Raw genomic sequence first — 12,094 nt, 5'->3', positions numbered from 1 at the left:
CTGAGTCCCCACTAAAAGTAACAGCAATGAACAGGCCAGGCCCTGGCTGGTGTTTAGGCCTTTGTGCTGTCTAGAGCTGATCAGGAGAACAAATTATTGTTCCATAAACAGATTAGTCGAATTTCTATCTGCAAGGCTACCTCACTTATAGTGGATAAGTGTTCTAAGATAAGCATAAAACCCACAGACTGAAATCAAATTACATATTCTGTATACCCAACTAATTGGTCATTAGACTATTTTATGCCAATAATCAGGTTTCCTGACTACAAAGTGGTTTTCCAATGGCTTTCCATCCATCCACCTAAGTATAGTAACACAGACCTATTTTTTTGAGTTCTGATTAGTTATATTACTATTGTTAATTGAGAAATGTTACCTTCACTTCCTAAACTCATTCAGTATGATTACTTTTCCTAATTTAAGAGATTTTTCCAATCTCCAATTATTTCATAAGCTAAATTCTCCACTCCATTCATTCTTTAGTCAAGTATTATGTTTATTATTTCAAAGTTCAAGTTTAATATTTCAATTAAAATAAACAGTGACAGAGGAGCAGAAAGGCTGTGTGCATACACGCACATCTGAAAAAGAACCCTGAAGCATGGAGAAATTTTAAGCCTGAGAAGTGATTTGCCCATTTGAGATACAGGGAGAAAGTTACATGTCGACAGCAGCCATCTTAACCCCCCTTACATCACATTTTGCTGAGGTTTACTGCAGGCTAAAAGACTAAACTGGTATTTTGAAGCCTTGGCTACAGGCACAGGCAATAACAACGACCAAAACACTACCCATCACAGAAGACCATGGGGGAAGAGCAAATATGGTGGGGATGAAAAGGAGTGATTTGAAGAATGTACTTCTAATATTGTACATTCTGGTTAATATTTAATATAACCATGCCCTGAGATCAAGGAGAAAAAATATTAAAAACTTTGGGACTTACTAACAAGCTGAAATAGAGGTTATTTACTAAAAACAAGATTCTTTTGTTATTGTGTCTAAATGACTCAGTATTCCTATGAGAACTTTAAAAGTATTCAAAGTTCCAGAAAGAATGTAACATCTGACTCAATTATGGAGTGGGCTTAAAGATACAAATTCAGGGGTCACAAGCCAAAGACACAAAACTTCAGAATGTAAACATTAAGACATCTAATTTCCTCCAAATCCTTTTACCTACTATAGAAATGGAAAATTTAAAGATTTTTCTCTATATATAGTTAATATGGTATCCCAGAGTGAATCACCATTTAGTTACTCTTTATTTAATTATTAATATTACAAATAAAATTCATAGGACACTCAGAAATAAAAAGTATCTTATTTAAACGTATTTACCAAAGGAGATGAAAAGAAAGGTTTACACAAGATGGTATATTCTTTCTTCTTTCTTTTCTTTTCTTCCCTCTCTCCCTCCTTTCTCTCTCTCTCTCATTTAGAGTTAAATGACTTTCCCCCAAATCTCATTCACTACCTTCTACAGTTATTTTGTGCTCAACTGCACATTCTTAGAGACTTGGTCTTTCAGTCTCCAGTAAAGTAGGGGAAGTTATTTTTTCATTATTATATTTCAATTATTAGAAAGAAATGAATTTGAATTGCAGTAGCTATAACTAACTGAGGAAAGTTTAAATACACATTTAAATTACTTCTGTCCACCATAATTGTTGACATCCATGAGTGAGCACTAGCATTTTATTTTATGACAAAAAGTGCTAAATATCAGTTCATTTTTTCAAGCCAACAATTGAAAATTATTATAATTACTGCAATAAATATTTGTCAGTTAAACTACACTTCAATCAGCAGCGCAATTCAAACACATGAAGAATAAAACAGTATCAAGCATTCACAAACCTCCCTTCTAGATTTAGAATTGTAGTCAGTAATTTATTCACCAGTTAAGCTTTTAATTTATGTCAGTTAGACAAATGAACATTAGATTCCCTGGATTATCATCCTAGTTTAAGAGTCTGTTCATTTTCATTGGGAAAAAAAACAATTTAACATGCTAAGGTCATAGAATAAATAAGCAAATATGAATTTCATCAGAAACTTGAATTTAGGATTATGACTTCAATGCACTTAACTACTCCAATCAAATGCTTAAGCAGGCAATTATGCACAAGCAGGTAATTGTGTTTTTTAAAGAGAATGACTATTTCATAAAATTCTAAATAAAAAGCAACATAAGAGAAAATCAGATTCTAGAAAATTAACTCAGTATATATACTGTGTGTGTGAATGTTGCTTTCAAGAAAATTTCCAGAAAAAAAAGCAGTGTTTCCCATTCCTATATATTCTTAGATGATTGTTTAATAGTGACTAGTTTAATTAGCTCAATAGTGAACTGTTGAATAGACTGTTTAGTAGTAAAGTCAGTTTACATTTGAAGACATTTTGAATAATCCTATTAAAAACCAATTCAAACAATGTGGCTCATGTTTAACTCTTGGTTATTTATCCATTAAATCTCTTCAAGTGCTTCCTTCCTTAACACAGCTGTATTTCAAGAGGCGGCCAGCAGTTGGCCTGCATTTCTGTGGATTTTCATGAAAGTACAGATTTCTTTTTGCGAATGTTTTATTGTAAATGTTGTATGCCTAAATAACTTTTCCATAACTTAAGAGCTTATAAAATGCTTTCAAATGGATTCAAAAGAAACACATTTTCCTTTAAAAATAAAAGCCAAACAAAAGAAAGCCACACATACTGCAAAGATGTTCTCCGCCAAACATTGTGCTCAGCAGACCTGAAATGTCTCCAAAGGGATCAAGAACCACTTGGTTTGCAAGCAACAGCTGAGAACTGACAACAGTTGGTTAAAATCCAGCACTGACAGCCACACACTGGGCCTTGCCTCGTCTCCCCGCTCCGTGTACTTGAAACACCTTCATTTGTACCATTCAACCACATAGTACACCCACTCAGAAGCCTCTGTCCTTGGTCCTCTGTTCTCTTTTCCTTTTACCCTCTCCCCAAAAGACAGCAATCCTATTAACTATGTTTATGGGGACAACTCACAAATCTACATCTCTGTTTCTGTTATATCACCCGAACTATTCCCCTATCTCCAGTTCTGACTTAAATATTTCCACCAGGATATGCCATCATTTCACACTAGACAAACACAAATTTATTCATTTTTATTAAACTAATTCTCTCTTTCAGTTTCCTTGTCTTTGCTAACATCAAACCCATCTTTCTGGTCACCAAGAATTAAAGCAAAGGAGCAACTGTGGACTGCTTGGTGATTTCCATCACTCACATTCAGGTAGTTCATGCAGCAGACTGAATTGTTCACAGATGGCCACTATCATATCTCCCATCCCATGTGCACTTCTACAGTATGATCTTGCCACTTCGCCATCCAGTGGCACAGTCTATTTCTCTCCCCTTGAATCTGGGCTGGACTTAATACTCACTTATTACCAAAAGAATGTGGCTGAGGCAATGCCATGAGACTTCTGAGGCTAGGTCAGAAAAGATCATGCAACTTCCGCCTGGCTCTCTTGGAATACTGTCTCTGGGGGATGTAAGCTGCCCTATGAGAATTTCAACTACTCTAAGACTGCAATGCTGAGAGGCAACATGTAGTCCCAACTAGGCCGAGTCTTCTGGCTATCCCACAAAGGTGTATAAATGTGAATAAAGCTGTTTGGACCTTCCTGACCAGCTCATTTGCCAACTGTATGCCACCAACGGAACTCAGTAAAATCCCTGAGACCCATCCAGTTGAATACTCCTAATTCCTGAGACATAAAATCATGAAGTAAAAAACATGCCCATAGCTTTCCTTCTACGCATTCACTATGTCATGTGCAGAGTCCTTACTGTGCGGGGCTGCGTGTTAACTGAGACGCCACTTCTTTACCTCCACCCCCAGAACCACCACCACAGAGGCAGCTGTCATCACCTCAAATCTACAAATGGTTCCAGGTTCTCCTCACTACAATCTGTATACAATGTATATACGATCTATATGACGTGAAACTTCTAACCAAAAAACTACATTTATACACCAACACCACAACCAACATCAAGGTACTAATGTTTCACATCTGTAGAACGTTTTACAATGCAAAAGGGTCTTCATAAATATCTATTTTACTTGATCCATACAACAAAAGTCAGAGAGACCTGTCAATAGAGCAAATATCCTTTCCCTTACTATAGAGATGAAGAGGTCAGAGGCTAAAAAGGTAATTTTCATACAAGCTCACTGTCAATAAATGGAATGGATATAAATAGAACTAAGAGCCTATGTCATACACTACTGCTATTTCTCTCTTCTGCAATGCCTCTCCTCCTATCATTTATTTCAGATAAAAAACATTCAGTGTCTCCATCCCTATTACAGCACACCTACTTTATAGGTACCCATAATTTGGTCTCAATCTATCCAGTTGTATGAGATGGCTTAGTACACTCCTTTGTCACCACCAGTACAATAAGGCAGGCAATAAATACTCGCATAATAATATGTCATGCCAATTCTAGTCTCTGAACACTTGCTCACAAAGTTTCCTCCTTTCTGCTCCTACCTAGTTAAACCTTACTCATCCACTAGTACAAATTCTACCTCTTCCATTAAGCCCTACCAGCCTATCTCTGCTGCTTTCTCTCTCTGATATTCCTGTAGAACTTGTACATTTCACCTCAATATTGGTAATTATATTGGATTGTTTATCTTGTTCAAAGGTGCTGGTCTCATTTTCCAAGCTGGTATTCAGCTAACACACATCCGTAAGCACAGTGATGTTGGATGCTTATAGCCAATGTCTGTTCTGACCAATCAGTACCCATGACATACCATCTGTGACATACGTTCAATTTCATCCTGCTTATTTCCCAAACTAAACCATAAGCTTTTTGAGAACAGGAACTTTGTCGTATAAAGAAGTATTATATCTTCTAAATCAAACACAGTACTAAGCACATAACTAGTGTTCAACATACATGTATTAATTTATTTTAAGAGAGTAAATTGTGTTGTGTTGTGGGAAAAGATACTATGAAGTCATGTCTACACTGGAAAGAAAAAGTTGAAAAGGTAATAAAATATCTTCTAAATTAGTAGTTTAATGTCAGGAACATTTTTTTAGTGTATCATTTAAAGATATTCTGTGCAGCCCATAACTGCCAAAATGTTTTATAAATATTTTTACCAGGAGTGTGAAAAAAATGTGTCAAAAATATTCAAGGAGTATCTAATGGCTCAAAATAAAATGTTTGCTGAGGCTACAAGGCTGGCAGAACTCTTCTTCATTTCAAAAAGTTTCCAGGCAATGGAAATGTTTTCCTGGAAAATACTACCTTTTATTTAGAGAACACTTGCCACGAACACTTAGTCATTAAGTAATTTAAGGTTTCCTCAGAAGTTCTTTGGAGGAAATCTAGTATATAAATGAATGAAATTATCATCACCTATAATGTAAAAACAAAATAAAACAAAATAAAAAGCATTATTTGGCTAATTATTTGAAATCTACCTAAGTATTTTTCCAAGTAAGGGGGGGAGGGTATCTTTTATACTTTTTGGCCTATTTACTGCTCTTTTAAAATTTTCTGCAAGATAAAACTACAAAAAAACTTCACAAATTCCTTAAGTGTTTTTTTGTCTGTAATATACACAAATCCAAAAAACTAGAGGACTTATTTTATTCCATATGCCTAGTAATTTTCAATCAGACAAAATAGTCATTTCATTCAAACAAAAAGAAATGGTAACTTCAAAGCTAGCTTTAGCAAAATCTTTGAGTTTGCTTCAAATCACCTTTCAATGAGAGAGCGACTAGTTTGGACATTTCACTCAATCGTCTGCAGTAGATTATACAATGAAACCTAAGAAAACAATTTCTTCCAAGAGTTTAAAGCCAAGTAAGTCTTATTCTTTTAAACATCAAAAGCCACAACTAAATTCTACTTCAAGCACACAGTCGGTACAGTCAGTCTTTGTCAAATGCACACAAAAGGACTATTTGTTTTGCTTTACCTGTTGAGGACTTCGGTGAGTTTCACAAAGCCAGTATAAGCCAGTTCAAACGCTCCTCTGTGCCTCGATTGTAAAAGGTGTTGTTTAAAGTGATCTCCTATTTCTTTTACCTTTAAAGCAAAATAAAACAACAAATGGTCAAATTATACTTACATTTACAGGTGTTTTGTCAGCAGTACCATTTAGAACTCAGGGTTAGACAGTTATCCATCCATACACTTACTACGTGACAGGTAGTATTTTAAGCATTTTTATACCATTTAATCCTCAATAATTCACAAAATTAATACTATTACTTCTATTTTACAATGGGGAAAATGAGGCCCAGAAAGGCCAAGTAACTTATCCAAGGTCACACGACACCAAAATGACAGAACCAGTACCTAAACCTAGGCAATGTGGCTCCAGAGTTAGCAGTCTTGAACTCCTACGTTAGAACTGCCTCCCTATGCCAGCTTCACAAACCTCGCTGTGTTCTTTGTTAGCACATATCATTCAACATCAATAGCCAATCAAGCAAGGTGACAATCCTCACACACCTATTGTGGTTAAAATACACGTAAGGAGATTTACCATTTTAACCATCTTTAAGGGTACAGTTCAGTAGCATCCGGTATATTCACACTGTTATGCAACTGTCACCACCATCCATCTACAGAACATTTTCATCTTCCCAAAATGAAACTCCAACTCATTAAACAACTCCCAATAAATATCTTCTAGAAATACACAAATGTGAATAGCAAGATTCAGTGTAAAGGACCTTCTGAAAATTGACAGGCATCACTTTGAGTCAGGACCATGGAATTCTCCAAAATGCCACCCAGTAAGCTATATGTTACCCTTCTGCATGTGAGGTTAGATAAATAACAAATATGGCTATTTTAAAGAATACATGACTAACAATCAGTTATTGGTGAGTTTTTATACACAGTTAACTGTGAAACTGTTTGGGCTGATTGTATTTTTATACTATTAGGATTTGGTGGTTATCGGCTTTGGAAAATCCAGATTTTTAAATAAAACTCAGGACCAAAGCTACAATTGGCTACTTCTTGACGCAGGTCTCCCCACAGATGACAATATGGGGAAAGGATAAGCCCACCCAAGATGGCTCAGATATGCTTACCTAGAAACACCTCCTACCGTGGTGTTCTGAACACTTTAGAGATGATAAAGCAGTAGAAAGCAGTTAAATATGTGACCATTGGCAAGTATCTCAGTTTCCCAATCTTTAAACTGGGAATAACAATATTTGGCTCATAGGTTGTGTATTAAAATGAGTTAACAAATACAAAAGCTCAGAACACACCCATAACCTGTAATCCAATTCAGTTCAAAATGAGTTCTTTCCGGGTTTCCAAATAGAAAAAAAAATAAAGACATAGTCCATACTCAAAATATATCTGATTAAGAGAGACAATGAGACATTTAGAAAAATAAGAATCAGATACAAAACCAACAAAGAACCAGAAAAGCAGCATATAACAGAATTGTTAAAATTCTAACACTTTGATAACCCCAAGAGTGACAATGTCAAGTTCTTCCGCTCAAGTTTTCAAGTATAGATCTAATGATACTCCTAACTTTAAATATGTTTAAAGGCCACATACTATTAGTTGTCAAAAGCAACCGTCAGGGTAAGCCTTATCATTCGATCTTCAATACGGTAATTTCAGAGTACATTTTGAACAGAATTGTCAAGCCTTGTGTATAAACTTAACTACCAAGACAGAGCCAAAGCTCAACAACCCTAAACCATGGGCACCAGGAAAACACCAGTTGGCTGACTTGTTACAACCATTATTTCTACTAGAGAAATAAAAGATTTCTAAGAAGGTGTTTCAAGCCACATAAAATAAAAACATGAAGTCACAGAGAAGGGGTTTCTCCAACTTCCTTATTTTTTTCCTAAAATATTATAGATAATCAAAGCATTCTTCAGGAAAACACAAATGTTACTGGTAAAGCACTTCTTTGTGGACTTAAGAAAAGTTCACAATCTACTTCCTAAACAAAAATCCTATTTTCATTGCTTCCTCTATTCTAACTCCCATCAAAGGGGCCTAAACCAAAAAGTATACGATAAAATCAAAGCACTCAGAAGTGTGACCTTAAAAAGACGGTCTTTTCAAGGGTGGGCCTCAACTCTAAGTAGTCCTGGCCTCAGAAGACAGAATGGTTCTTAAGGATACAAGTAAGAGGCAGGTAGTTTCTCCTCGCTGCATTGTGTACTTAACTTCCCCCCCAAAAAACCCACCTAGGAATACTCAGGCTTATTATGAAATTTTCCCTTAGAAGAAAATATAAAATTTCTGTCAATCAAACAGTAAGTATTCCTTTAGCACACTGCCAAATGCTTCCAAGATTAGCGTCAGGGTAGACAGAAAAGAGCAAAACAAGATTATCTGTCCTCAGCGTGCTTTCAGTTCAGAGAAAACCAATGTGCTGGATTGTACCCATTAGAAGCTCAATAGCTCCAAGAAATGCAAGATCCTTCTGTACTGACATAAACTATTAGAAGAAGCTTCGTGTGCAGACGTCAAACAGGATGTACCTGGGTGGACCAAAATGGAAGAGGATAACTAACATGGAAAGAAGCTGGGTGGCTAGAATGAATGAACACTTTTTAAGCACCTGCTACCTGCAAAGCACTTTACTGGGTCTTTTCATATGAACGAATACAGAATATTCAGGACAAGGTTAGCAATCAGGCTGAAAGACCTCACAGTTTTATGCTAGAAAACAGTGGACGGGAGGGAAGGTAGGGACTTGCACCCCATTACAAAGTGCAGGGGGAGCCAGCAGGGCAGTGTGGCCTATGAGCAGCTGGACAGGGAAATGGGGCCATGCTCACACCCTTCCACTGATCAGCAGACTGCAGGGAACAGATGTGATGCAAACAACTTAGAAAGTTAATGACAACAGTCAGAATCAGAAACAGAATCTTTAGATTTAACTTTAAAAATGAAAAAGTCCTCTGAAAACTCCAACTCAAAATTGTCTTTCTAGTAGATGGCACCAAAGTCCTATATATAGGTCACAAAAAACTTTTTGTAAAGACACAGATGACGCCTTTACAAAATATTTTCTTAACAACATAGATCTCAAGATTTCTGAAAGGCAATTAAGGTAAAAATACAACAAAAGGAATTTATTTCTATTCTTGAAATTAAATTCTATTCATTGTCTTTCTAAATTTAACAGCTCCTGACTCTAACTTTTCACAAAACCTACTTCTGTAGGCAAATTTGTGTGCTTTCACAGATTACAGGGCACGAATACGCACAGGGGTGTGCTGCTACTCGCCGTGTCTCTAGGGACCCGTACATAATTCCCCAGCGGACTACAGCAGGGGGCTAAACACTCATTTAGAGCATAAAACCCACAAAGGACAGAGGTAAATAAATATATTTTTTATTTTCCCCTTTACCTATACAGTAGTGAGAAATACAGTAGAACCATCAAGGCTAATTCCACTCATTATAATTAGATAAGCCCAAGAGGAATTAAGTATAGGTGGGCGTTTCTATAAAAACACTGTATAGTGGTTAAGATCTGAGAGGGCAGAGTTCAGGAGCCCTACTCAGTCTCCTGACTAATACAAGCTAATTAAGCAAAACAGTTCCCCCTCGTCTGTGAGACGGGGTAAAATTAGAACTTACTTCACAGGATTATTCTGAAAAAAATTGAGATTTTATATATAAGCATTTAACAGAGTACCTGGCACAAAAGAACAAATAATAAATGAGCATTTTGTTTGTGTTTTGTATTATCGAGTAGTAAGGCTTCATTCTAAACCTTAAAGTTTGACTTTAAGGCACAGCCACTTCTTACAATCTTAGGAATGTCAATAGGAGTTTCTAATTCCACTTGGGTTAAATGGTACAGTTTATAAAAGTTTACACTACAGTAGGATTAATGTTTTAAAAAGTGCTTTCTCTACTATAATGATTTCTTACTAACATTTGGAATTTTGTCAAGGCCTAAACATCGTCCTCTTATATAATAATAACAAAGATATCAGTTTTCTATTATTCAGACATCTTCTTCCTAGACTGTTTATTCTTTAACTTCTGGCAAATTCTTAACTGTGTGACATTTTAACTGCTGTCCGTCAGGCTAACCTTCTGTCTTGCGTCTCCTACTATACTTCTAAGCCCGTTGAGGTCAGAGGGCCACATATCATATTTCCTTATGTTGCCACAATATCCTTGCAGTAAGACAGTCAGTAAACAGGTGACTAAATGATGTGCTTAACTTCATTTCACAGCTTAAAAATGGTAACCTGCATTCCGTACAATTCAATGAATACTTGTTCCTAATTTCTTAAAAATAAGCCTTAGCAAAGAAAATACAAAAGGCAATTTCTTGAAGACCTATGCATGCTCATGAACACATCTCCCATTCTGTAGTCCATTACAGAAGATCAAAAACAGTCACAAAAGATCGGAGGAAACATGTAAACCCCGTTAGCCATGTAGATCATGAAAATTACAACCGAGTCTGAAGTAGGAGTTTAAAAAATACCTAATTTCTGACAGTTGGTAATTATTTTTATTCATGTGATTGTGACAGTGATTACTACAGAGGGGAAAGCGGCCTGAAAATCTACCCAAGAGCTTCTTTTTAGGAATATTAGGGGAAATATATAAATAAGCATACGCTGATAGTCCATGTAGAGGAAGCCATTTAAAAAAATCAGTAGGCACTGTGTATCTGACTTCCCATGGCAAGAGGACCAACAAAACGTACCAGGTAAAAGCTCTACATCAGCGAAACACCCAGCCTGAAACCTAGACACATAGCAGCCAGGAAGTTGTGAGATAAGGTTGCCTGTACTGCTCACTCTTTCAGGGTCTCGACTTACATCTCTCAAAGCTGGTTTGATCTCTGCCTCTCATACCGGGACGTTATGAAAGAACCTTTCAGTCTGTGATTACCTCTCAGGAGGAAAGTCAGACATGCCTCTGAATGAACACATTTTCCTCTTAGTGAAGCTGCGGAGGATACACTGCTTCACTGGTGATTTAGGGAAATGAATCATTTGCTAAAAAGTTCAGCGGCAAGTTGCCTTACTGTCCTGTTGCTTGCAAAAATTTGGTTGGGTATGGGAAGTAGAGAAAATTAAATTTAAAGAAAAATTAAATGAGCAGTACAGAACAAAGACAGCACTGTGCCATGTCAGAACACAGGCTGGAATGAAGAAGAATCGGGTTCCTGTCCCAGAGCTACCACAAACCAGCTTTGTGATCTTGGGCAAACCAGGTAACATCCAAGGGCTTCAGTTTCCTCTTGTACAAGGGAGCTGGAGAGTATCATCTCTGTGATCCTTCGAGCTCTAATAGTTGGTGAATAGAACACTGAATACTGAGAAGTACAAATGAGCACCAGTTTTTGTACAGCAACAAAAATCCCCAAATTGTAATCTCACTACCTGCTGGCCTATTATGAACTACAGTCATGTACATAGTAATTAAGTGGCCACCCTTTAACAAAAAGCCATAAGGACAGGCTTAAAGGAAGTGAGCTATAAAAGAAATCCTCTTAACTACATTCGAGACACCTAATTACAATAGAATTACACTCGTTTTTCAAGAGTGAAAGGTGAGTGGAGAGTAAGACAAGTGTAAGGCTGAACATCGGTATTTTCGGATGTACGGAACAGCCTCCTTCATCCACTGAGAGAAAAGCAGATCAGTCTTCTGGTCTTGGGAATAATAAATCCAAATTTTCTACATTCTCCCACAAAGGGTAGCATTCTACCTACAAGTCACCTCACTGCCTCTGCTCTACAGGTTTGTTATGGTCGCCATCACCTGAGGTGTTGACTTTTAAATTCTTAGTGTTGGCACCAGGTGCACGGAAGGTCTAGTGTTGCCAGGGCAACATGCCCTTGGAAGGAAGGTGGACCTCGGGCATGGCCCAAGCACTCCTATGTAAATTACATTTTCTGTCATTTATATTTTTTAACTCTTAAATGTTTTAAGCACATGGAAGTTTTTTAAATTTACAGGAATTTCATGGAGCAACATTTTATGTTTAAAAGAAGGACTCCTCTAGTAATATGAAGAACACTAATTTCTTGATGAC

General features: G+C 36.7%; 1 protein-coding gene across 4 annotated transcripts in view; it reads right to left on the bottom strand.

Moving 5' to 3' along the window:
* The window catches only part of THADA (THADA armadillo repeat containing), a 286,751-nt gene that overhangs the window by 230,641 nt on the left and 44,016 nt on the right, over positions 1-12,094 (bottom strand). For all 4 annotated transcript variants that reach the window (XR_006784399.1, XM_045827761.1, XM_045827762.1 and 1 more), the window contains exon 22: positions 6,002-6,111. Coding sequence is in view for 3 of the 4 variants with exons in the window: in XM_045827761.1 (XP_045683717.1) it covers positions 6,002-6,111 (110 nt within the window). In the remaining variant the exon portion in view is untranslated. The remainder of the gene's footprint in view (positions 1-6,001; positions 6,112-12,094) is intronic.

Source organism: Phyllostomus hastatus, unplaced genomic scaffold (assembly GCF_019186645.2).
Source record: "Phyllostomus hastatus isolate PE091 unplaced genomic scaffold, TTU_PhHast_1.1 phas_scaffold_78, whole genome shotgun sequence".
Lineage (NCBI taxonomy): Eukaryota > Metazoa > Chordata > Mammalia > Chiroptera > Phyllostomidae > Phyllostomus > Phyllostomus hastatus.
Note: the sequence above shows the minus strand (reverse complement) of the source record. Positions and strands in the feature narration are given on the sequence as shown.